The sequence below is a fragment of the Motacilla alba genome, chromosome 10 (genome assembly GCF_015832195.1).
Source record: "Motacilla alba alba isolate MOTALB_02 chromosome 10, Motacilla_alba_V1.0_pri, whole genome shotgun sequence".
NCBI lineage: Eukaryota > Metazoa > Chordata > Aves > Passeriformes > Motacillidae > Motacilla > Motacilla alba.
The window spans coordinates 8918049-8944420 of NC_052025.1; the positions used below are offsets into that span (position 1 = coordinate 8918049).

At 40.9% G+C, this 26372-nt stretch overlaps 1 protein-coding gene across 2 annotated transcripts; it reads right to left on the bottom strand.

Annotated features, from left to right (window-relative positions):
• Positions 1 to 137: 137 nt before the first annotated feature.
• Positions 138 to 24884, bottom strand: LOC119705007 (tropomodulin-3-like). 2 transcript variants are annotated; one of them, XM_038146895.1, is made up of 11 exons: positions 24774 to 24837; positions 23793 to 23966; positions 18406 to 18602; positions 16889 to 17045; positions 9704 to 9826; positions 9017 to 9106; positions 8383 to 8513; positions 7341 to 7448; positions 5748 to 5891; positions 5262 to 5406; positions 138 to 3158 (listed from the first exon to the last, which is right to left on the bottom strand). In XM_038146895.1, the coding sequence occupies exons 3-11, from the start codon at positions 18529 to 18531 to the stop codon at positions 3127 to 3129; spliced, it is 1056 nt and encodes a 351-aa protein (XP_038002823.1). In that variant the 5' UTR covers positions 18532 to 18602; positions 23793 to 23966; positions 24774 to 24837; the 3' UTR covers positions 138 to 3126. The 2 variants fall into 2 exon arrangements, with proteins under 2 accessions (XP_038002823.1, XP_038002822.1); XM_038146894.1 differs by lacking the exon at positions 23793 to 23966 and having other exon boundaries at positions 24774 to 24884.
• Between the last annotated feature and the right edge of the window lie 1488 nt (positions 24885 to 26372).

The following is a 26372-nucleotide window of genomic DNA, read 5'->3' on the forward strand; positions in this document are numbered from 1 at the left end:
AGGGAAAGCCGCCCCCCTCAGCGGCACCGGGCCGCTCCCCGCCGGCTGGGGAAGGAAAGCTGTTGCTCTCATACAAACACAAGGGTTTCAAGCAAGTCAGTACAGTATTAAAACAAGCGAACAAACAAAACCCCGAAGCCACAACAAGAATACAGTACTTTAATCATCCAAAGATTAGTAACTGTTTTACAATCTGATAGCATATAGTGCTGATGTGCTAAAATACTCAATACCTGCTTCCCCAATGGAAATTTAAATCGAACACTGGCTCGTTTGTAGCTTACAAACGCAGGATTACTCAAGTTGCAGAGAGAGAGAGAGGCTATTTCTTTAAAATACAAGAGTAAATAGGTAATTGCTCAGAAATATTGGTTATGTTTCCATGCTTAGCTTGGAACCAAGAGAATCAACATATGCGGTCATTTGATTTCTGCATTAAGCAGGAAAAATAATCAGTAACAGTATCTCTTTCAGAAAAAGACCTTGTGTTTATGGTACTGGCTATCACAGTAACACCACCCCTGCACTCACAAGTGGTGAACTCATATGCAGGATCTCACCACGCTCGATGGCGTTACATCAGCGTTCACTTTGTTTGTTGGGACTGTTGAAGATTCCTGGCTACAGACTGAATTTCTCCATTTTTTCCAAACTGGATACACACTGCAGGCACAAAGGTGATTGCTGTTAAGTGTTCAATGCACCACACCAAAGGTCTTGCAACAATTTGGATGATTAAACCCTCCTGGTTGAAAAAAATTGTTTTCCATGCCCAGCCTGTCAGGTATCTGTCCTGAAAGTCACAAGCAGTCAAATTTTTAGCTGTTGTCTACAGAGTTAAACTATTTCACTATCATTTGTGACAGGACACCTGAGAGCTGCAACTTAAATAGCTCTGCCTTTGATTGGAATATAAATAATTAAACAGCCAAACTTGATTAAGTAAAAGCAAGAAAGGGATTTGGGCTATTATTTCCATAATCCAGCCTTTCAGTTTTCTCCTTCATTTTCAAGTAGGAGATAACTGCCTAATCTTTTTAGGTAGTGATAAAACAACTCATCACAGAATCCCAATACATGAACAGATTCTGTGAACATGCAGCCCTTCAACAAATGAAGGAAGACATTACAGCCTGTTTTTTGACACAAAATGATAATGGTGCCTAGCAAATCAAAAGTAAAGTACAGCTTTAGGCAACTCAGCACATGACATGCTCTGGCCATGCTTGTACAGCAGTGTCTGTCTGTAAAACAGATTGTACGCATATCGTATTAGAATTATTTCAAAGTTTATTTCAAAATCTAAAACGGTCTTGAAAATTTACAAAAGCCCAAACCAAAAGAAGCCCTTTTTGTTACTCATCAGAACACTTCTGGTGTTGTTGTGAGGTTACACTAAGTATAGTCTTTGGTTTTAACTGAATTAATTCCAACTTGGTTTTCAGAGCACATATTTATTTGTAATTCTAATAAAACGCCGATCTCGAAGTAGGGGAAAAAAAGGTTCTTCCACGAGTATAAACCAGTTATTTACATCCCCACTGAACGCACTATAGTTCAAAATTCTCTGTACAGTTGCAGTAAAATTTGAAGCCACCTCCAGAATAAAGTCTGTCTTTAAAGATCCAAACCAAGACTTGCAGCGAATTACAACGTGGGCACAGTGTCAGGGACTTGCTCTGTTTTTATAGTATATACAACCTGATGCAAAATTCTCAGTCCAACAGGTTTTCTACAAATAAATGCTCACCACATTATGACCTTTGGATGAAAACAGTTGTCAGTTGAATTGTCTGTTGCTATAAATACAGCCAAGCAGTCCTGTAGAACTTCTTTGCGATCTCAAAGCAAACTAGAACAAGACAGTCCAGACAGATCTACACCGAAAAGCTTCTAGATTTTCATATTTCCAAGTGTACTGTGATTATGTACAGAAGTTGAAGTGATTCTTGTTGCCTTATTAGTTTGCTTATAGAACTTTAAACACTTTAACAATGACTACGGCCTAGAGATTTGACACTACATATTGGTTTGGTTTTGCATCTCTTAGGTAGTGTTTCAACATCAAGACAGATATAGAATGGAAAAACCCTTTCTTGAAAGTGTTACTTCATTATTGAAAACTGTTAGATTTGTATGAAGTACAAATAGCTTAATGTAATGTAACTTAGGCCAGTGGTCTTACAGTGAAGGCTGCTTTTCCTGTATAGCTATGCAGAGTTTTAAATATGAATGTCCACTACTTCTAGAGAAATTGATACTTATGAATGTAGATAAGAATTTTTAAACAAAGAATATAAACTAAATAATGCTGATGAACACATGAAATCAGTCTAAAAACATATCCAGTTTAGATACAGAGCAAGACACACTTATGGGACCTTTTGAAAAAGACTTTAAGGATTTAGATGTAACAGAAAAACTGTCATTTTGCAAAGCTCCTGAATTTTTTTCCTTGTTTTCCAAGGCTTCCATTATTTGTATTAGTCCCTCTAATTCCTTGGGAGAAGTCCTTAGCCAATTTATTTTTGTTTGGCTTAAAAGGATGTCTTTGAACTTGATTACAGTATCAAGAACAGATAAAAAATAAACCAGTAGAATTACAAATAACATTGCTGTGAAAGATTTCTCTTCAGTGCAGATGAACAAGGCTGAACAGCTCTACACGAGTGCAGCTGCTGGGTGAAGAATCCCTTTTCTCTAGAGCACTGTTGTCAGGAATATACACACCCCTCCTGGTAAATACACACCCCAGATTTTCTTACAAACGTTTCAGTTGGGTCAGTATCGGCCCAATCATCTTAAAAGTCCCATTCTTTGACTACAGACAATTATACCATTGATTTGCAATTATATTTCGAGTAGAAAGCACAGCCAAAGTCTTGAAATACAAAAAATAGTTCTTAAAAAAACCCAATCAAAACCTATGGTACAGAGACTGGCACAGTTACTGTGTCTCCATCCATCCCAAAACCGTGCTGCATACCAGCAGATGATTCTACTGCTTTGCTTTAAAAGGAAGGGGGTTTCCAGTCTTTTCCCTTCTAACCCAGGTCAATGTAGTCCAAGACTGCCGAAGCCCACGGTGCCGCCCGTGCTGACTCCACAGTTCTGGCATCAGCTTTGCTAATTGTCTCCTTCAACCCTTCTCTTCCGAACTGCAGCAAGGGAGACAAGAAAGAGAAATTTCGCTGTATTAGCATTTGAACTATTTTTTGTGTTTCTGTAACATGAACAGTTACTGTGTCACATGAAGTAGCGCAAATTAAGGTAGCTAACACTTAGCATTAGACAGCATTTTGGGCAAATAAGTCCAGCTTATCACCTTATTCACAAACAGTTGAAAATATTTCCAAGGAAGGACTTGTGGGAAGCATTAATCATCTTATGTCTGATAAGCAGATAGAGCCAGGATTCTTTTTTTACAGTTTTTTAGAGGTGAATTTAATTTACATGGTTTCAAAAGAAACACTACAAGAGCTTCACGGTATATCTAACACAATTTATACACACACAGATGTTACAATCAGCAGCCTAAAACCTTCCATTAAAATTTATGATTAAAACAATTGAAAGCAATAATTATTAAGATTTGAGAATATGCAATATTGATTGACTGACCGGAGTTTTCCTCAACATTTGTATTATTTTTGATGTTTTATTTTCACACTATCAAATTATGTTTCTCTTTTCTGTGCAGACAAAGCAAATGGCACTAAAGGTCTTACAGGACACATAAAGGGCAAAATACAAAGGACATCTCCATTCTGTTTAAAAAAATGAAGCAAGCACATCTATATAAGAAGAAAGTGAATGCCTTCTCAAATTCACTTAATGGAAAGTAGGTGGCAGAAGTTATTCATACCTGCTTTCATCAAACTGCAAGAACAGATGAAAAGAATTTCCAGCCCTAGACTTCTCCAATCATGCAGTTAGAAGTACACAGACAAAGAACAGGGAAGTGGTACAACACAGTGTGAGCAAAGAAAAAGATGTAGACTTTTTTTTTTTTTTTTAGAAGGAACGTACAAAGAGAGAAATTAGAGACTTCAAACATCTCGGTTTCAGTGCTCAATACCCAAGTGGGTATTCAGAGTAACCTTCTCTGTAGCTTCAGCGCTGGACAGATGAAAAGGTATTTGCAGAAACTTTTACTTGCATACTCCAGACTAAGAAAGCAAAGGAAAAAAGGCAAGATATCAATAGAAGCATAGATTTTGAACAGTCAAGCACTAATAAGAGAACTAGTGAGAGAAGAAACCTTAGAAAGCTGTGAGACACCTGAAGCATTATGATAAAAAACCCAACTGGTTTAGAATTTATTTTGAGAAACAGATATGCAGTGTCTGAGTGCCTTTCTTATCTCTCTGTGCTCAATTCTAGTTACTCATCCATATCTTCCAGAGCTGTTCTCCTCCACTTTAACCTTTATTCAGAGTGGAATCAGATCTTTAAACCAAATTCCAATTTCCTGTGTCATTCCCTCTAATATATTCCTTAACTACCGCTACTACTACTAAACTGCCTGGCCCCTTTTCACACTGATGAGAGGTCACCACAAAGCACCTAAACCATAAAGATTTAATTAAACAGAGTTTTAAAATGAAGTTCTACTTGAATAGACGGACATTATTTTGTAGGTGAGTGCCTCAAATATTTGACATTATTATACAAATGATTTCCGTTCATGTGCTATGTTATTAACCAATTTTCTGCTGATCCATTTAATTAGGATTCTAACTGATCAGCTCCAACAAATCTGACTGCAGCAAACAAAGATGCCACTGCTATCAGCTACTTGTGCATGAACAGAACCACCAAGGGAGAGATTACCCAGTCCCAGCCTCTGTACATGACAGTATGTTCAGTTTCCTTGCTCAAGCAATCCCAGTGACATTGGGATACTGGCACTGAACAGGGCATCCTACACTGTTAATTTCAAGTACTGCTTTTAAAGAGGAAATTAATCTTATCTGAATACAACTGGGTGATCAAAACTATTGTTTTCATTCCCTTTGCCACAATGCACATGAAATTTGAATGCTCTTGTTCTAGACTATGCTAAAAATTATCCCCTCATGGACACCCTGCAACAAAGCAGAAAACATCAAGCAGCAACAAAAAAGTAGGAGTAAAGCATAGGAGAAACCTGAAACTGATTTACTAATCTTGTGCTACCCTGGTTTTGTGAAGAGAGAAGGGGAATAATCCCTTTATAGCCTGTGCCACACACCCAGTCAATTAATAATGACAGGTCTTACCCAAATCATTGTTTTTTGTGATAGCTGCAGCTGCCCTGGCTCGAGGTCCCTGTTGTGTGAAATGGTATCCAAATTTGAGGATCTGGTTGTTTTCTTCAAGCATCTTGGCAATTTCTACTTCTGCAGCTGTGCCCAGCTGCTGCCTCTGTTAAATTAAAAGGTACACAAAGACAACAGAGCTTAGGTGTGTTCATCTTGAAAGAGATCAAAATACTTTCCCCATATCAGTCAATAAGCACTCAGCTTCGTTCTAGTGAATCAAATAGGCAGAAGGTCCTAAAATATATCTGTACACTTTAAAGCACAAGGAAGCACAGAAATCAACCTCAGCTGGATGTTTCTGACAATCTTAAGGGCAATTGTTGATGGTGTTAAGATAATTAAACATAAAATATTTGAAGAGTTTATCACAAGCTGTCTTGTAAAAATATTCAGTCACTTAGGATTGGCTGGGTTTAGCTATGGTATCACCACCACCTCACTTACCTGATTATCAATTTTGATCTCTGTCAATGTTTCATTGTCTTTCAGTGCATCAACCAATGCCAGAATTCCAACTCCAGTGATGAAGTTTGATTCTATGTTCAAACTTTTTAATTTTGTGTTTACTCTCAGCATATCTGCAAGAGCCTTTGAATATGAGAAAGCATCATTAAACTTTTGAATTTTGCTGCAGCACCTCATAGCACACAGCAATAACCACTTCCACTAACTAGTTCCATGGAACCAGCAAGTTCAGAGATGCAAGGTGTAACTTTGCAAGCTTTCACTTACTGAGACTGAGATGACTCTTTAGCCAGGCATTACCTACATTCCCTTCTTAAGTAGCATTCAGTCAAGAGAAGGCCTGTCTTTCTCTTGTAACAAACTAAAAAGCTACACAGAATATAAATGGTCTGAAATTAGCATATTGGACCAATTCCATTTTGTAAGCCTTCACAGCACACAACGAGCAGTGCAGGCTGCTAAGCAAAGGCCAAAGAAAGGGCATTAGTCAACTGAGAGGAGAATTAGATACGGTTAATTTGTAAACAGGAGATCTGACTCTGAAAATGCTTTTGTCTACAGATTTGGTAGGAAGAGGTCAAATTCAAAGCTCTAAGCATAGTAGCAGCATGTAGCTAAAGGCACTTTTATACCTGATGTTATTTCTGAGAAAGGAAGAAGACAGGAATGGCTAACTGCTGAGTTTACTGACAGAAAAATTGTGCCCTTTGAATTTTTCTATCAAGTCACAAAACAATAAATGCAACAAAACCACACCTGAGAAAAGAATCATTTCTAGATTTTTACTATACATTTTAGTCCTGCTGAAAATAAACTTTTTAATTGACCTAAACCCAAAGCTTTCAAAAGCTTATTTGTTCATTTAATGGAGTCTTTCAAACTAGTTGCTTTTTTTCTAACTTGAATTTAAAACAAGTGCAAAGGATTGTCCTGGAAAAACAATTAATTTTCTTTTCTTACCTCTTTATTTGTAATTAAATAAGGTACTGCTTTAATTCAACATAGAAAAAAACCAACCTGACAATAAATTATATTTAAGTTTCAATTGTATCAAGCCAGATACTTCAACTAATATAATGCTTTATATACCAATAGTTTAAGCCAATCTTTGGTAGCAGGAAGATAGAGAAACACATATTTTACAACTTCAACTAAAACTCTAGTTAGTTGAAAAATATTGTGGGTGTTTTTAAGTCCTCAAATGTCTTCCTGCAAATTAATTTTGAATGAACTATTGGCTACTGGAATGAACAGCAGGAATGAAATAATTAGGAAAGAAAGAAAAAAAGGAAGGAGGTTAGCAAAATTAAAAATCTGGGGAACTGAAAGGGACTGGAAAAAAGAATTCTCCCTCACACATCTGAAGCATTGCTGCATATTAAGTTACTAGAAATCATTTACCAACTTAGATACAACAAAGGTTTGTTAAAGAAAACATAATTTACAGTGCAGCAGAATGGAAACATTTTCATCCCTGAGCATTTAAACTGGATTAAATTCAATCCCTTACCATTGCCTTTCCATCCTCACTTCCCCTGCACCCCACTTACAGCCATTATTGCAAGTACTTACAACAGCAACAGGATCATTGCTTCGGGTGGCTGCCAGGCTGAAATTCTTCACATGTGTGTTGGTTTCTAAGGCTTTTGCAAATTCTTTCAGCGTTGGAATTGGTATGTTCTTGAATTAAAAATAGCATTTTTAATATGAGACACACAAATTTATCCCCTCCCAACTTCTCCCACTATCTTATTCTCTTTACAGCAAAATGCCCTACAATATTAACTACCACTGGTCTCCAGCAGTCCCACAGTGAAGACCTACCCTAAGATGCAATGGCTGTAGGAGTCACCCACTCTATAAAGCAATCATTTTTACAGAATAGTAGCAACCAAGCTTAAAAGGAATAATTGTAAAGAATTAACTGGGTAGCAAATGTTTCAGTTTATTGTATCAGAAACTTTGATCTGTTGCCTTTTTAGGCAGTTATTTTGGTTAGCATGTACCTGTTACACAGTATTCTTAAACCAGGGAATTTATTTCCCCCTTTAGTAAGGGGAACAAGCAGCCCTGGTTGCTGGCAAGGCTGTCTCTGGTGTCTGCACTGCAAGTCAGGGGTGCTACAGTTCTGGTTTCTTTCAAGCAAATACACAAAAGCCTGTCATGTGTAAAAACACAACTGTTACACTTAGGAGCAGAAGCTGCCCTAACTTCCACCAGCCCTTTTGTACAAGAATCAGAAGGATGTCAGGCACAAATATCCCTTTGCTTGCAATAGAATCTGAGAGCACACTGCTTCATCAAGGACAAAGGATTCAACAAAGTAGTTAACTCCATGATAATGAGCTGCTGGAACTGCTGCCAGCTTGGCAGCAACAGAAATCTGGGCTGGCAGTGAGAAAGTCTAAGACTTTTTAAATACACATTTGGCAAAAGAAACCAAGATGGCTTATTGGTTTAGCTGCAGGTTCTGAGCTTATACACACCACAACATTCAGCAGAAAGATTGCTGTACTTAGAATAAGCCTATCATGCTCTCTTACAGAGTTTTGCAGCTAAAAGGGTCTTCTACTGAGAAAAAGCAGCATATTTACTGCAGCCTTCAGGTAATTACCTTAATGTTATTTAGATTAACTTCAACAAGACGAGAATCATTATCTTTAATCCTCTGCAGTGTCTCCTCCACATTTGTGGGATTTGGTGGTTCATCAAAAACAGGCAACATTTTTTCACCTTTTACTATATCTGAAAAGTAAGGCATTTAATCAAACAGGCTGCACATATTCATTGTGAACAAATTATACACATACTAAATATTTACTGTATTTAAAGATCATTTCATCAGTCTTTACATCTCCTTCCCCACCAAAAAAGCATAACATCCTCTCCTGACCATATTTTCATAAAGCTCAATTCTTTTGGATTTCAAAAGTCCTCACAGCCTTTCTGCCTTTTTTTTTTTTCCAGAAAGCATATAGGAGTTGAATTACAAACACAAATATAAAACCTAAGAACCAACACACAATGCATGCTTATGCCTATTTTGTCACCAAAAAATGACTTAAATGCAGAGGACGCTTTAGTGTATGTATATTTCAATTCCACTCTTGCCAGAACTCAATTAGCAATGTTATAGGCATACACATTTCCAGACTAAGACTGGGGAGTCTAAAAGCATGTTGGTGAATGCTACAGGAACTGTGGCAGTACAGAGAATTGATTTTTCTAGCACTGGTGTACACACTTACTTGAGAAGCTGTCTTTGTCAATCCCATTACTGCTTCCTACTACATCACAGAACTGATTGTTTGTTATCAAGTTGGACATTCCCAGTATTGCTGAAAAAGGAAAAAAAGAAAAAGCAAAAAACAGTTCTTACTGTTCCCGACTAATTCAGTCAGATGCAGGGTTCCTTTAAATAACAAAACCTGATGTTTGTACAGTACTTATCAGTACAAAAAGTCATTCAATATCTTAATTACTTGAAAAAAGTACAAAAAAATAATTAGTTCTAGACATTTTAGTTAACTTTCACATCTTAGAAAGTTCTGACCTCACCAGGTTCAAGCACCAACATTAAAAAGTGCAGCTCAATCACAAAAATGAAGCTTTGGGAATACAGGCACATACAAATACATTGTTATACACAAGAAAAAGCAGTTAAATACACATCAAAAAACAGCCAGTCTGAGGAATGGATTTAAAGGTTTTGAGTTTGAAAATCAGGTATCTTTTGCAGGCCAAAATAATTAACTTCCTCACAAATTATCACAAATCAACAAAGTGAAACACTTCAAGCAAACTGGAAAACAACATAATCTGGCTTCTATCACAACTACAACATCCTGTAGTCAGATCAATACACCATCACATTAATTTTAGATCTTTCTTCTCTAAATTTGTACCAGCCCATTCATCCTTCAAAAAAACCTCACCTGCGAGGTCACCCAATTCTGTGTCTGTGGCACTGGTCAAGGCTTCCTCCAGTTCTGGATCAAGAGAGAATTTTTCTTCTGTGAAAGACTGTACAGGCTTTTGCTTGGGGATAAATATTTTCCCTGGAGTAAACAAAATGGAAAGTCTAATGTTACTTTATATTATACTGCTACTTATGTTTCAAATAATATGCACTTAAAGAATACATATTGCATTTAGTGAATACTAGGAGAACCACAGACAACATAAAGAGTTCTTCTGCTGTCGCAAGTCAGAGATGAGGAAAGAGTACAAACAAGAATAAATTTTCAAGAGTGTGGATCATGATTCCAGCCTTATTTGCTTCTGCTAAGGATTAGAAAGTAACATAAAGACCTGCATTATACATTTTGAACAGTCTAGAAGGACTGTAAGAAAGATTTAGTATCACTAGAGAAGGCTGAGTTTCCTCTCAAGGGTAAAAGGGTCCCAGGCAGAACTGCAATGGGAATGTGTCAGAGAGAGAATATCACAGTTATCTGAAATCACACACCTGACTATTCACTGCAGTTTTTACACCATACACGATATTTCTGATTTCAGATGTTACCCTCAGTTCTGAAGCAAAAAACCAAAGCTGAGTGAGAAAGCCATGGTTTGTGAACAGCACAAAACATGGTAAGAGATTTCTCTGCCAGTGACACTGTTTTCTAAAATGATACTTAGAAAGGTCATCAAAGATTCAGTGGCAAAAGAACCAGGAGTAATATTACATTCTGCACCAACCTTAAAGTTATTACAGGCAGGTAATGGGAAAACTTATTTTAGAAGACATGAATGAGGTAGAGGTCTGTGTAGTTACCCTAATTCCTGCATACATCTTTAGCTGGAAAGTTAGGGTAGGAAATCAGAATTTGAGAAAGTCTTTCTAACAGTCCAGCTGTAAATGGTTTAGAACCGGTCCTTCAGAACAAAGAAGTCTTCCACTGGATAAGAGCCAGGACAGGCAAGGGGTGCTTAGGTCCAGGACAAATTAACAAGGCAAACAAAAGCTCTTGTACTGATGCATTTGAGAGAAATTGCTCCCACCTACACAACTGTGAATGAAATCTTAACAGCTATTAAAGGTTCAAGTTTTTCAAACTTTCCAAGTTGCCTGAGCCATCTGCAGAAAGAGCAATGGAAAAGGAGTTCCATCTTCCTTTTGTTATTTCCTGGAGTAGGAAGTGGTGTTGATAATCATCCTATGAAGTCTCCTGAAGTCCTAATTCACGAGCCTACTCTCTGCCATATCCATAGCTATAAAAAGTATTTCCACAGAGGAATCACTGTTGTCCCAACGTTCCAGTTACAGTGCTGGTAGGTGGAGTTTAGCATCACTAAAGCCAAAATCACGTATTCCATATCTTCTCTAGATTACAGTAGTTTGTGGTCCTTTTCCTTTTAAAGGAAGTTCATGCAGTCCCACTAGCACAGATTACAGAGAAGCACATCAGGTTTTTCTCCAACAACACAGTCTGATGACCAAGAGCTGTTGCTAGCAACACGGTATCTTTGTTCCTAGGTTGCTATCTCTTTGGAAACTTGTATAAATGGTCATTATCCATATTTAGAAGCAGAAAACAAACCTCCTTACATAACTGTACTGATTCCAAACAGTAGTTAAGTGCAGCTGACATGCATTACCTCAGCTTTGATGGACAGTGCAAAAGAAACTGTTGGTGATTCAGGATTAAAAGAAAACATTCATAAATTGATTCAGGATTAACAGAAAACCTTCAAAAAATTACACATTTCTAACACATTTCTTCTTCATAAATTGCAGGCTTATGTAGCAATTGTTTCAGGTTGTTTTGATATAAATGATGCAATACCTTTCTATCATTTTATTTTACTGGCATCATGTACTAGGGAGAGATCAACCTTTAACTTAAACAGTAGTTTATTGAAGAGAATGTTTGACAAGCTTTTCATCAATCCGTGAAACACTCTGAGCAGCATAAACATGATCTAAAGCCTTTCAGCAGCTATGTTTGTGTTATTTTCCCTCAGTAATACAGGCTAGTAAAAAGGTGAGGATTTTGGAGTACAAGGAAGGAGGACAGTGGTATTCGAGCACCTGAGCCTTAGTTAGCCATCCTATTTGCAGCATCAGTGCAGCAGGAAGAGACCAGGAAAAAGAAATTAATCTCAATTAAAAGCAACTTGGGAAAAATGTATTTTAACCAAATTCAGCCTTCTGTCTGGTTCATCCCACAGTGTTCACAAAAAAAGAACTCCTTTTCCTGATGTTGCTGTTCAGTAATTCTTAAATTCATAGGTTAGAAACGTCTGGTTCAAACATTTGCTTCCTAAGAGTAATACTAAACTTATCCATACATGCCTGACTCTTCAGAAAACCTAAAGAAAGTGAGAAGTATAATCAGTTTTTAATGAAGTAAAAATGTTAAAAGCCACTGCCCTCCAGAAATGTTCACTGCAGCCAACTCCAGTCACATGAGCTAGGTCAGGAGCAGTTTTTGTTATAAAACAAGTCACACCCTTATGTACATAATTTCTCATTCATTGGCTTCATCTCGTCCTAGAACAGAAATCAGAGGTTTACAATGCACATACAAAAGTAGGTCCTTCTCCACTCCCTTCTAGCAATGAATTTACTTCCAGAAGGGTAAGACCCCTGTGTCTCTGGGGACAATGATCTCACTCCAGGCCTGCTGCCAATACAGTTCAGCAAGTCCCTTCCCCCCTCCTAAAGCAAGCTTTAAATAAAACCAAAAACCACTACACATCTGCGCCGCCCATGAGATGTGCAGCTTGCCTGGCCCTCAAGTGGAACATTTCCAAATAGCAGGGATTTGATTACATGAAGGAACATGACAGCTCCTTTACAGCCAGCCACGATAATGCAAAGATGAAGCAATACAACATGAAGAGGCAAATTTCAGGGACGTTCACATCATTTTTGTAATAATTATATAGGCAGGTGTTCATGCCTTTAAACTACATGCTAGATGATGCACATCCAGGATTAAGTCACAGGCCTCCTCTGCTGCGAATGAACTTTCAGTTCCAAGTTCCACCCAGCTGTATTGCTCTAAAGGCAGGAACACTGGATGGTGTTTATGGAAGTGCCCTGGACATGCCCCGCACAGATTCACAGTGTTTAAGGTGAGACTCAGTACCTTGCAGAAATCAGGTCTGTTCAGTGGGGCCATGCACTGCACACTGCTGGTGCTATTCTCACACACCCCACAGTAACAGGCAGCAGGCAGCCACACCTAGCACAGCAGAAGAAAGTCTAAATTCGACTTTTGGGATACTCCATTTGGGAAAACAAATCAAGTGCTACCTGAGAACAACTGAATACAAGCTTTTCTCATCACTGACTTCATGAAGAAAAGTGAGCAACATCTGATGTATTCCTTACATCTTATGTTTTTATATAATCCACACTTCATCAATCTCCAGTTCTTACCATGTAACAGACTTAGGTTTATCAATTCCCTTGTAAGCACAACTTCATACTAATGTTTTTGATTCAACTTACAAATGAGTTCCTCAATTTCCTAGTGCAGAAGCAGAGCTGTTATCTGCTATCTGATCTGATTACAGGCCACATAGCAATAAATTAGAAAACTGTTTTACATTAAGGCTGGATTATCACATGTTATTTTGTTCTAGTGCTCTTGTATGGAGAATATAAATTTGACAAGCTGTTTCTGCAAAGCTCCTACAGGATATTAGCTTCACTTCACAACATGTAACACACTTCCTTTAAAGACTTTAAAGTGATTCAATGGCAAACAGACAACACAGCATCCCAAATCCTGCTGCAACAGAAGGCAATGGTGATCTGGAGCAACAACTGAGCAGGGTGCCAACAAAAGAGCTTTAGCCAGGTGGCTACAGTTTCAGTCTGTTTCCTGGGTGATAGAGAAGCGAAAAACCAAACCAAGCCTAAAGCAGAGGTCACATGAACTGCAAATCTAGACAGAGCAAACACACCCCGGCAGGAATGCAAAGGGAAGAGAGAGCCACAATTAGAAGAGTGCAAAGGCTAGAAATGCAAAGCTTAGTTTACACAACACTTAGCTAATGCCTTGCACTATACAGCACAAAGTACATTACTGAGATATGTTTTTATCTCAGCAGCAATAATTGTCTTCTTCTGCTGTTCCAAGAGAAGGGAGAAAGAGGAGGAGCATTGGTCAGATTAAGTCAGATGAGTGGAACACACTTGAGGGCAACAGCCTTCAGTGCTGAAGCCTTGCTTTACTGCTTGGGTGAGAGCTCCTTTTCCATGCAGTATACCCCGTAAAATCTTTATGACATACTTACATACACACATTGAGACAAAGCTAGTTCTGTTGCAATTATTACCACATAGGTCTCATGAATCTCATGAACAATGGTTTACTGTATGGTTCAATGCTTAATTGGAACAGAATGTGACTTAAATAATGAAATATTTTTTTAAAACAAAGTACATTTTTAAGGATGCTTCTAGAAACAAAATCAAGGCACTGGGAAAATGGAATGCAGTATAATTTAGGGATTAAAGTTTGCATTTCTTTAGCATTGTTCATTTCACCACAGCAGGACACTTTACATTATTTCAGATCTTCCACATGCCATAGCACAAACAAAAGAGGTTCCAAAGACCTGGAGAAATTACATCATCTATCACTGAAAGAGTAGCAATACTATTTTAATAACATGTTACCCCAAAGTTAGGTACTTGGGACATCTGGAAGAGAATCTTTTCTCTCACACTCTAGTAGGAAAACAATGTTACCAGAATCAGTAGCAAGACAGGATACTAAAAATTAACCTAGGGTAAGCTACTTTAATAAATCTGCAGATCAAATCACAATGCAGGACATCAGTTCAACTAAAACAGAAAAAGGAAAGAGAAGGGTAAATTTTTCCTCTTCTTGCTCCATGAAATGAATAATTGGAACAAGTTAGAGCAATGAGACCATCCAGGGACACAGAAATATTTTAGCAAATTCTGACCCAAAAAATGGCACCAAAAAAACCAGCTGCAGCTCCAATCCATCTCTCTCCTCCCAAAACCTCTGGAACTGAAGGTTATATTTGTCACGTTTCTCCTAAATTAACAGGAGAATCAAGCAAGATTTTCACCTACCCTTATTCCACAACTTGCTAGTGTTTCTCCATAACACATATTTCTAGATGAAGTGAAAAATTATAACCCAGCTTAGTTGTCTGTTGGTCTGTTTTAATAGTAACGAAAAACACATTAGCATACAAGCCTATAGCAAAAAACATCCTACTCAAGTATTAAGTTACATCCTATGCCCTTTCCAAGTTCTCCATCTAGATCAATATCATAATTTCTTGATTTAAAAGATTAAATTATTTACATTTGCCATTTTTGTGCAAAATGGCAACAAATGCGGCAGCAAGTCAAATTTGAACCGTAATACTTTCATGAGGGGAAAAGAAAAGAAAAGATTATCCCTCACCTACTACAACATGAGCTTGACCCTCTTGCCTCCTGCCCACTCAACAGAGCATCAATTTGGATACTAAACATTTGTTTTAATGAATGTTTAGTTTTAGTGAAAGTAATCTACATTTCATTTTTATATTATTTTCTCTTCTCCTATAGCAGTAAAATAAATGACAGAATAAGTGACTAAATAGCAACTTTCCTTTTTTACGAGATACAGGAAATTTTACCAACTACACTGGTATGATTCATTGCAACATGCAGACAGACTATTTAGTAATTACATAAAGGAAATGACATTTGATCTTTCTTAACCAAGCTCTGCATTACAGCTGGACCCTTCTGTTTCTCTGCAAGATTCTCACAGATTTTATCTACCCAAGCAAATACTTTTATGTGTGCATGTAGACGTAAGCTGGCTTTAGAGAGCCATCTAAGTGAAAGAAGCACTAACAGCCAGCAGAAAATGCAGTATTAGAACACATCCTCCTTGCCCAGCTCACTCCCTGACAGAGCAGTGCACAGGATTCAAGGATTCCCCAATCGCCTGTGAGCCCCAAATATACTGAATTCAATCACACTTAACCATCAGTCTGTCTCCAACACAGACTGGCAGATGTGTCAGGAGAGCAGCAGAAGCCAGGCACAGCTGCACACAACATGAACAGGTACTTGGCAGCAGCAGGGGTATCACGAAGGCACTGCTGCTAGGGGTGCCTCTGCCTTCCTCAGTCAATACATTGCACTGTCCTGCACTTGGTTACTCCTACAGGTTCAGCCACCAAAGTCCCATTCTGCTGTCAGCAGTGCCACAGTTATCTCTCAACACAAAGGGAGCTGAGCTACAAAATAAAGCAAAAAATGATCTGTGAAGGAAGTCCCTCATACACACTGCAGCACACTGTAAAGTCACAATCTCTCTATTACTTCAAGAAAAAAAGGGAGGCACCAGCATTGTCAGGTAAAGCTATCTGACACAGCAAGAGAAAATGCAAATACCCCAAACAAAATTTTCACCAAATAAACCCCACAATCATATACACAAACTCAGTGGATGAATGAAGACTCAATTCTGAAACAAGCAATGATTCACACCAGAGAATTAAGTAGAATTAAAGGGTTTCAAACCCTTAAGAAAAGACCACAGACAACTGCCAGATTTCAAAACTTGTGATGTTAACTATATAATTAGTCAGGAGTAACTATGCAATGTTATTAAACCTTTCAGTAAGGATGCTAGAAAAACACCATGACTGCATACACCACTTGTATGGCCTTGTCAGCCTACATCATCTTCAAACATTACTGTCTACCACAACATCATTGAACTGCCATTTCTCCAGTCCAATGCAGTGTTACAAATGTTGCTGTCTGCAAGCAGCACAAGGCATAAGCCACAGGCACCATGACAGCATTTGTCATGATTGACATAAATCAGAGTTAGCTCTTACTTTGAGGATACCATGCCCATCAGAACTTTGCAATCTATTATAAAATCTCTGAGTCTTATTTCCTTCCTGTGCTACACACAAAGAGCACAACAGCCCCAGCAGCACAAATGCCTGAACAGGAAACCTCGTGGCCCTGCACAGTAGCATCCATTTGGGAATGCTGCAAGTTAAAAGCATTACAGCTGCCAGTGCTTCGATCACATTCGGTTCACAGGAGTTCTGGCTCCTCCACTTCAGAGACTTCATAAACACTTACATGGGGGGGTGGGGGGTGTTACCTTTCTTTTCCCTTGTAAAAGGCACATAGTCTTCCCTGTCCTTGTACTCCAGCGCCTGCTTCTCCAAGTACGCCAGGAGCCGTTCCCTGTCGAAGGGGCCCGAGGCCTTCTTGGCAGTCTGGTCCTTCTGCCGGAAGCCTGCAGGCAGCAGCGCGTTCTGCAAAACAAATGGAGCAAAGGAGAACAGCTTAGAAAGTCTGGGTGAGCACCTGCTTAGTTTCATTTCCCACTTCCTTCTCTCTCTCTGCAAGGTTCAGCCCTGATACATCATCTTTTATCCCCCTGCCAACTTCCTTTTTTTGGAGCAGGGAAGGACACAAGGTAATCTAGACATGGAGAATATAATGAAAATACAGCACACTGTGCTCTCAGTAGGATAGAAGCAATTCTTTAAGTGCAATAGCTCCCAGCATTCAATTTGCCAGTTACTTTGCATTTCTTTGCTAGAATCAGCACTGTTTAAGTGAGCAGTACTAAATAAAACTCAGCTATTTACAGTTTAGACATTCAGCAAGAGACTATTTCCTCTGTCACTTACATCCATGTGATTCTAAGTCTTTAAGACAACTGACTCCACTATTATTTTAACACAGTATTTCTGGTTTTGACCTGACTCAAGGTGGGACGTTTCTTTGATAATATCAACATATTTCAACTAAAGAGGAAAAAAAAGGATATTAGTACAGACTGACCAGAATGTATAGGAATTCTGACTGCCATGAAAGACAACCAGTCCCTTTTGCCAGTTCTCCTCTGTTAAAACATCCATAAAGTCAAAGGCATTTAAAATATCAGTAATATCTTGCAGTGCAACAAAACAGGTGATCATAATATTCTGAACCGATCCCTGAACATCAAGATTAAACTAATCCTGGTTTTATTAAAGCAAAACCAGAGAGAACCATGAGGTGAAAACACAAGTCTTGAAGTCTGAAATTCGCTCCAATATCTGTAGAGGACAACTCAGCTCTTTGTGGCAGAAAGCTGTAATATTCTTTTTTCAGTACCCCCTGCTGACATAATCATTCAGGAGCTTAGCAATTACTTGTCTTCTCCTCACAAAGTCAACATAAGAACAGAAATAGATATAAGCTACCAGATACCAGGAATCATTAGAAGAGGTTGGCACCCTCCTACTCCCATCAAACTCCACATCAGAAATAATAAAACAAACATGGATGCAAAAGGGCTGTTTACCAGACAGCACTGGAAACAGGAAAGTTAAACAGGCCTTTCTAAATAAACTTTCTTTTAAAGAACATGAATAACAGCAACTCTTATTTATAAATCAATCCCGGAAAGCTCCTCCTAGCTATCCTTTCTTATGTTCTCCTTGGCTGCAGTTGTGTCCACCTTGCAAAAAGGAAATAAGTATTATATACACATATATATCTGTGAGATCATCAGCAGGCTACGAAAAAGACTCTGTCCAAAAGTATATTGTAAAAATCTCAATTTATTTTAGACCACTAATGGAACAAATGAAAAAAATAAAACTTCTCTTGGCTAACGCCTACCTCGGGGTCAAGATCATCCAAAACAGTTTCCAGTTGCTTCAGTTCTTCTTCCGAAAGTTTGCCAAGAATTTCATCCTCATCGAGATCTTTGTACTTGTCCAAGTCCTTTCGAAATGGGAGCGTCATGACTTGGGCAGTAGCTAGTAGCTCAAGCACTTCAAAACCGAGTCTTAATTCTTATCCAGGTCTATGAAAAACTTAAAAAGAAATAAACAGAGTTAAGGTAACTATCCCAAGCACACAGCATCTTCAGCCTCCACATGCATCTGTGAAAGGAAAGCTTTGTCACCCAGTTCTGGCGTCTGTTACTCTACAGCTGACAAGGAGCACCTGGAAGCTGTGCCTCTTCACTGACAAGAATCCTGTCCCACCATGCCTTTGTCCATCAGTAATCAAACTGTATCTAATGAAGCTATATCTATTTTCAAATCAAGCTCAATACCCAGTCCTCTTGACAAGAACACCAAAGCCATCATTCCCACAGACAGGGCAAGTTGTAGGGCAGGAGGGAGGAGATCCTACTATTTATGAGTCCAGTTTAACACCTTCATTTTTTACACATAATGAAGCCAAAAGAAGAGTTAAGATGCTCCACATTTATTGTTGCTACAGCAGTTCAAGGCCACTTAAGGATAACTTCCTATAAACAAGGTAATTGGTTATTACTGACTCATACCCTTGCATATTACCTACAGAGGAAACAAAGGAAGTTTGCCTCCAAGTTAATTATAGCACTACCATTGAAACAACATTCTGTTCTGTCCAAGGAAAATTACAATAGCTTGATGAAAAGCATAGGAAATACAGCTTCTAAGTGGCATCATTCCAGTCAATCCTATGACCATAAAAAACCTGAAATTAAAAAAAAATCTTTAAAAATTAAAGAATAAACTGGTCACTAAATGTTATATTTAGAGGAAACCAGGGTCCTTCAAAATGTACAGTCTCTATAGCACTTCTCACAGACAAGGAGAGGGCGGGGAACATCTTTTCTAACACCCACAATTTCTGAGCATTTGTCTTGGAAAAAACAGTTAATCCCATCAGTGTTCAAGCAGACAAGTTGTTTCCTCTCATTCTTCTGAAACAAGTTCTAGGACTCTCCTTTTGTTCAGCCAAATTCTTGCTTCAAGCTGAACACAGACAAAGAAAAGGTAATTGTGATGACTCTCTGTAAATAAGCGAGAGAGTCTATAAGGTGTTTGGGAAGCAAAAGCTAAATGTATACATTCCTGTTCATTAGTCTCCTTAAACCCTTTTTTTGCCTCTATAGAAATACTCAACACAGACCAGGCACACAGTAAAAATCACTTTTTCTCCAGTAGCCCCTATCCAAGGACAGATGCTCACACCATAAATACAAGTGCATCACTTCAAATCCACACTTACACTGTCCTTCAGTTTAGTCAACCAGATCAATTTAGTCACTGCCTCTTAAGTAGCAGGAAAAGGCAAGCTGTATATGCATACATGCTATACCATGGAATTCTTCACACAGGATTCCTCCACCTCAGTTGTTTACATCCAGAAAGGTCTCCCTGGCTGCCACAGCTACATATGGTGACATTTTAATTCAGAGACACTAAACAGACCTGAGCATACAAAGCTTCATCCACACCATTCAGTCAAGTGTACCTGTAAAATTTATCTGGTTTTAACAACTGTCTTTGCAAGAACAGTGAATTTCCTATCAACATCTACACCTGAGTGAGGAATATATTCAGCTATTTTCAGGATGTCTGCTTTTTAAAAAAGTATTGCTGATATAAACAGAAGAGCTTTACTGTGAACTACAGTTGACATGATGGGACCAAAGCTGGCCTCTGCAAAGCTCTCTCAAACATAAGGAGGAATTCTCATTTTTGTGGTAAATCACATTAAAAGAACTCTGGCTAACTCTGAACTAAACCCAATCAGGCTGGAAGAGCCCAGACCTTTTGCAAGAGGCTACAGAGCTAGGGCCATCCAAGTTATTGGCTGCAGAAAATGCAGAGGGTAGCACATCTATGTTTTCCTAAGTTCCATAAGTAATTAAAGGAATGACTCTGTGGCCTAGAGAGCCACCTCCTACAGTTTTCATAGTCTGGCAGTATTTGTTTCTCCAGGTGCAAGCAGCTGATGGACAATTAGCTGATGCCACACAATCTGCATGTGAACTTCTCATTCCTGGAGCCTTAATGTCCTGCCCTTCCTTACAGTTCAAGCCATTACACAGCATCACAGGAGAAAAACATTTCCTGCAGCTCATTACACATTGCTCTTTGTGACCAGGCTGCGCCATCCGAGCCCTACACCAAGACACTGCTATTTACCACATTTCTGCATGTCCATTTGCATTCAAATATTAAAAGGTGCAGTTTTAACAGGTAATTATAAGGAGCAGAATGGTTAGTAAGCTGCAGAATAATGCTGCCCTTACTCTGAAAGAGAGTTGCACTGCATAACCATACATTATCTTCATCAACATCATCTGTATTTCCTCTCCATTAATTGCCACAAAATGCTGTCATCCAGAATTAATTACCTTTTATTTACTGCATTGGGATGTTTCGTATTGGAAAACTACTCATCCTTTGTAATACATTATTAATTTTCAGGTCACAGCCCTTAGTCTCACTTGTTTGTATACAACCAAAGAAGTCAAATCTTCAGGTACAGTGTCCACACACACACACAAAAGGGAAAAATAAAGCAGCAGAACAAAAAAACCCCAGTTTCTGTAACTGAGGCTTCACTTCAGCGAGAAGAGAATCACATGTGGCCTGGCAAATACAAATTAAAATAGTTTTGGACATATTTTCTAATACCTATGAGGGATATTTTTTGAAAATATGAAAGCATCCTTAATGTGAGACACCATTAAATTGTGTGATGGTAGCACTGGTGAGCACACTGAGATTGCTTGGCAACGACTCTCAGAAACATTCCCTACAAAAGAAAACACAGCATATACAACACTTGCATACAACATGCTAAAAATCAGGTTTTAAAACATAGTGTAAGGAATTCTCACTGCCTAAAAAGGGCATAAAGGCCAGCTAAAGCCTAATCTAATCAAACAAGCCTTTCACCTCCCATTAAACACATTTAGTGCTCTATTTGCTTTCCATCACTCGCTGTAGCAGTTCAGCACAGAGACACATGTGTAACAAACTCCAAGCTTTTAGAAGGAGCAGTTACTGGGCCTGTGAATATTTGTGGCACGTTTTATATATATATATATATATATATATAGATAGATAGATAGATAGGTATGTGTGTGTTCTTAATGCAGAATCATGGGAAAAACTGCAACCATCAATTTTGGCTTTGCAAATACTTTGCCCATTTTTGATGAGCAGAGCTAGTTTACTTTTAAGTATCCTTCTTAGCTTTACCATGAAAACATTGCATAAAAGTCCAAAGAGTTATTATTCTTTCTCAGATATATAACTGTGACACGAAGCTCTTCACTCCAGCAACTTCATAGTCACATTTAGAGAAATGGAAAGAAAGCCATCACTTCCAGTCCATCAAATGTCAATTCCCTTTTTGTTAAGCAGAAGAGAAGCTGAAAAATCAGAAAGGAAGAAATTCTGCTGGACATCACAGAGAAAAAAATCTGGCCATTATTCCCACGCCTGGGAAATCAATGAAGAACTAAAGAAATGAGAAAACAGCAGTAACTTAACTTTATGCCATTTTATATGCCATTACCTGAATAATCACTTGAAAGACTGTCAAGCAACTTTCACATACTTCTTAGGCTCAAGTCAAAATATTTTTTCTCCCCTCCACTCTGAAAGTACATTTTTAAAAACCAGAAGATTCTAAAAATAGCAAGCTTCCAATTATCTTTCAAAAACTCCACCCCTTGCCCCCCCTGAAATTTCTGTTATATACAAGAACATAATTTCTTGGGGTGCAAACAGGAGAAACTCTTTAGATATAACTTGCCCACAGGAAACAACAGTGTTGTTAAAGTCCACTGTAAATGGCTTCCGTGACTTGGATTTTAAAATAGAAGCAACATCATGAAAAACAAACTGAGCTGGGTCTGGCCAGCACATTCAGAGCTCACTTTAATCTCATTTGTTCCTCCTTTCCCCCAGCCTCTGGGTGACCCCGGTGGAGCAGGGGGGTCTGGAGCTGGGGGGTCTGCAGGGCTGTCAGCATTCCTGCACCACTCAGGGCCCCAGACCCTCCCAGCTGCTTGGAGGAGCCTAATCTGAGCATTTCCCCAGGGAACCCCTATGATGGCAACAATTCTATTTTCCAGTGTGCAAGATTATACAGGACTGTTTATGAAGAATGTACTGCACTTGAAAGAGCTATCTTTACTTACTAAAGCAAGGAGAAAAATGAGTAAATATAAATATTACCATAATCCCAGCAGGTTCCTGAGGATATTTTTGTAATGCCTTATAAGTCTGCTCAACAGCCCAATACTGTCTTCCTTAGCAGAAAGCTTTTAGAAACCCACCTGAAGCTTCCAGACCCCCAGCTTGGGGTAGGGCACAGGATCCGGGTTGTCCTGGCCGGGAGGGAGCAGACATCCCCCAGCCCAGAGCGTCATGGAGCCAGCAGGTGGCAGCTCGCCTTTGCCTACACTTCTCCTCAGGGTAAACTGTGTTTTCCAGGCAGGAAGACACAACTATTCTGGGCTATTCTCCTAGAAAAGCAAGCCCAAGGCTTCATTCTGTTCAAAAAGACAATCCACTAAGCTTTATACATGGCAAACTGAGCTTCTCTAAGTTCACCTTTGTCCACAAAGTGACCCAGGGAGTGGAGGGGGACAGGCAGCTGCTGCAGGGTAACTACACAGACCATGAAGATGCTTTCACAATGAAGGAAATCTGAACACATCTGTGTTTCCCGTTCCTGCAAGCTCCTCCTCTGTATCAGAGAGCACCTGCAACCAAAGCCCACTTTGCTCTTTTATTTATCTTGTGTACAGTGACACAGAACTGGGACACAGCTCTCTTGCAGACAGGGTGCTCTGAGTGATGGCTAAGCTGCCAAGCTGGCATTGTCCCATAAAAACTTACTCCTGTGTGCCTGTTGCTGAATACATTGCAGGGCTAAACAGACATACTCAGTCAGCCCAGGCAACAGCAGGGGTGACAGGGCCAGGAGCCCCAAAGCCTTGGCACGCTGCACAGGGCATGGAAGTGGCAGCAGTTCAGCACACCCATGGCACTTCCAGGCATGCTCACCAAACTTGCTGCAGGGCAGGTGTTACAATCCCAAATAAATACAAGGCTGGGATAAGGTAAAAATCCCAGGTGCCCCGAGAAGTTCCTCAGTCGGAAATCACCACGCCAGCTGTCCATTCTCCCTCCCAACATGCAGGAAGCTACTGACTGGCCAGGATGAGGGATGTTTAGGCATAATTTTTCAGAAAATACCTGGATGTTCTTCAATAGAAACCTGCTGCCCATTAATATACAGTATCTGCTCCTGGAGGAATTGCCTGCTGGTGTCTTAGTCAAAAAGAAACTTCAGATGCAAGCTACCTGAATGTTTATTGAAACATTCAGTTATCTTTTATCCATTGCAGAAAAGTGGCAAAACTTACAAGCCTGGAACAGAACAGCAGAAGAAATTGAATTCATTCCCATTCTATTACTTCAGGAAAACTGAGTACAAGTCAGTTTCAGGTCCTCCCTTACATCACTGGCTGCCTTTCAAGCTCTCTACACCTGACACCGTAGCCAAACTTTTGTTATGAGGATCGATCTAATACATCACAGCTAACTTAAAGTACACGGCAACCTCCCTGGAACATCACGTATTTCAATACATCTTGCGCCTACCCGCAGAGCGCCAGGCTCTCAGAACAGGCCCCCGAGAGCTCCGGGCAGGGGCGAACGGGAGGCTCCGGGCGCTGCCGGGCCCGCTGTCGGTGCACGGAGCGCACCCCGCCCCGGAAAGGCATCCCTCCGTCACTGACCGCGGGGACCCGAGCGCCGCGGGAGCCGAGCAAACACATGCAGCAAACTGAAAGAACTACGGGCGCCAGCTCTGCAGGCGAAGTTTCCCAAGTCTCCGTTTTCGGGCTGCTCAGCAGAGCGGGGCGCTGGCTGAACACCCAACCCAGCCCCGCAGCTCCCCCGGCCCCTCAGCCCCGCGCCCACCGCCCGGGAGGCTGCCCAGGCAGGACCCCACTGTCGGGCCGCCCGCCGCCCCGGCCGGACCCCCCGCGTTCCCCAGCACCAGCGGGGCTTCGGGCCCCCCGTGAGCCGCCGGGGTCCGGCCGGGCGGGCGTCAACCCAGCCCCGTCTTCCTCCTCCCGCCGCGGCGGGCGGAGGGCTGTGCCCGCCCGAGCCCAGCCCGGCCCGGCACCCCCGTCCCGTCCCGTCCCGGCGCGCCGCAGCCGCTCCCCTCACCCGGGCTGCCGCCGCTCCCCGCTCGCCCAGCCCGACCAGCAGCGCCCGCCTGCGCCTGCGCCCCGCGCACGCCGGGAGCCAGCGAGCCGCCCGCGCCTGCGCGCCGCGAGGGCGGGGCCCTGGGAGCGGCGGGGCCTGGACGGGGCAGCTCCCGGTGCCGGTACCGGTCCTGGCGCCGGCCCCGCCATGGAGGTGCTCGAGGCCAGGTTGGACGGGGCCCTGAGCAGGCTGGGCTGTGCAAGGTGCCCCTGGCCGGCAGGGCGTTGGATCCCGTGCCCGTGGGGTGTGTGGCCGCTCCTCCGGCCGGGCGCCCCGCGTCTGTGCTGCCCGCGGGGGCAAAGCGCCGGGGCCGCCCAACACAGGGGTCCCTTTTCGGCGCTCCACGGCCTCGCAGATCTCTCTTGTTGCTTCTTTCTTCCTTTGGTCCCTTCACGCTCCCCGTCTTCACCTCTGCCCACACTGTGTTTCTTCTCTGTTCGAAACACGCAGCTTCCCGCTGTGGGCTGTCGGGCAGGTCACCGCGCAGAGCCCTCCGGTGCCCTGTCACTCCCTGGCCCGCAAAGGGAGCAAGCACGGCGACACAGCGGCTGCTCCTGGGAAGCTCCGGGCCAGAGCTCCTTCAGCGCTTCTGTTGACGTGGGGCAGGTGGAATCCAAGCACCAAGGTGCCCTATGTGCTGGTGTGTGCTTAATCATCGGGATTTTGAGGATCTTTCAGCTGCCTACTGAACACCACATGTTTGTTTACTAACTATTGTTAGTAAACAATATTCTGTATACAATTTTTTTTAAGGTTTATAATGTGACTAGAAGACCTGGACAGCAGTGGAAGTTCCACTGGTGCTGAAACAATGCACATGGACAGCAAGAGCAGATGCAGCATGGAGCTCCTCACTGCTGGTCACTGAGCTGAGCACAGCAGGAAAAAAAGCCTCCAACATAATCCCAAACTGATTAAAACATACTATACTTACTCTCTACAGTGCCGATGTGGTAAAAATGAAGAACATTGGTTCTAAGTATGTGGCTTGAGACAGAAATATCTTCCTGCCTAGGGAATTCACATGGGATGTAGACAGGAAGGACATTGTCAGTAAAGCAGATGATAACAAAAAGTGATGTGTGACCCTCTACCCTATATATCTTTTTTTTTTTAATGAGTCAGATTAAAACAAATTATGTGTGAGCAGCACAGAGGGACATGGTGAGACACAACCCTAACACTTTGAGAACTTCATGTTCTGATGCAAAGGGTTAAGACAAGCACATTCCAGTGAGCTTACACAGCCTTTGATAGGAGGCCACAGGGGTGTAGCTACCTGTGTGTGTGTGTTTGTGTGTGTGTGAATTTCTCCCTTTTCTTGTGGATGGCTGCCCTGTGGCCAGCCCATGGCACCTGCCGAGCCATGTCTGCAGAGAGCTCAAGCACTGACCATCAGACTCACAGCATTCTCAGCACTCTCTGCAGGAGCCCACACCGTCTAGCATGCTCTGCCCAGCATCTGGGACCGCTCCTCACAGGGCTTTGTTTCTCAAGTAGACCATTTAGACAGTTTAGACTATCCCAAACGACGCAATTCCCTGGGGACTGACTGTATGA

Excerpts from the sequence above, each read along its gene's own strand:
- LOC119705007 (XM_038146894.1), bottom strand. The coding sequence starts at position 18,531 with ATGACGCTCCCATTTCGAAAGGACTTGGACAAGTACAAAGATCTCGAT. Across the intron at positions 5,892-7,340 it reads GCAATGATCCTGTTGCTGTT|GCTCTTGCAGATATGCTGAG; the intron begins GTAAGTACTTGC and ends TCATATTCAAAG. Across the intron at positions 3,159-5,261 it reads CACAAAAAACAATGATTTGG|TTCGGAAGAGAAGGGTTGAA; the intron begins GTAAGACCTGTC and ends CCCTTGCTGCAG.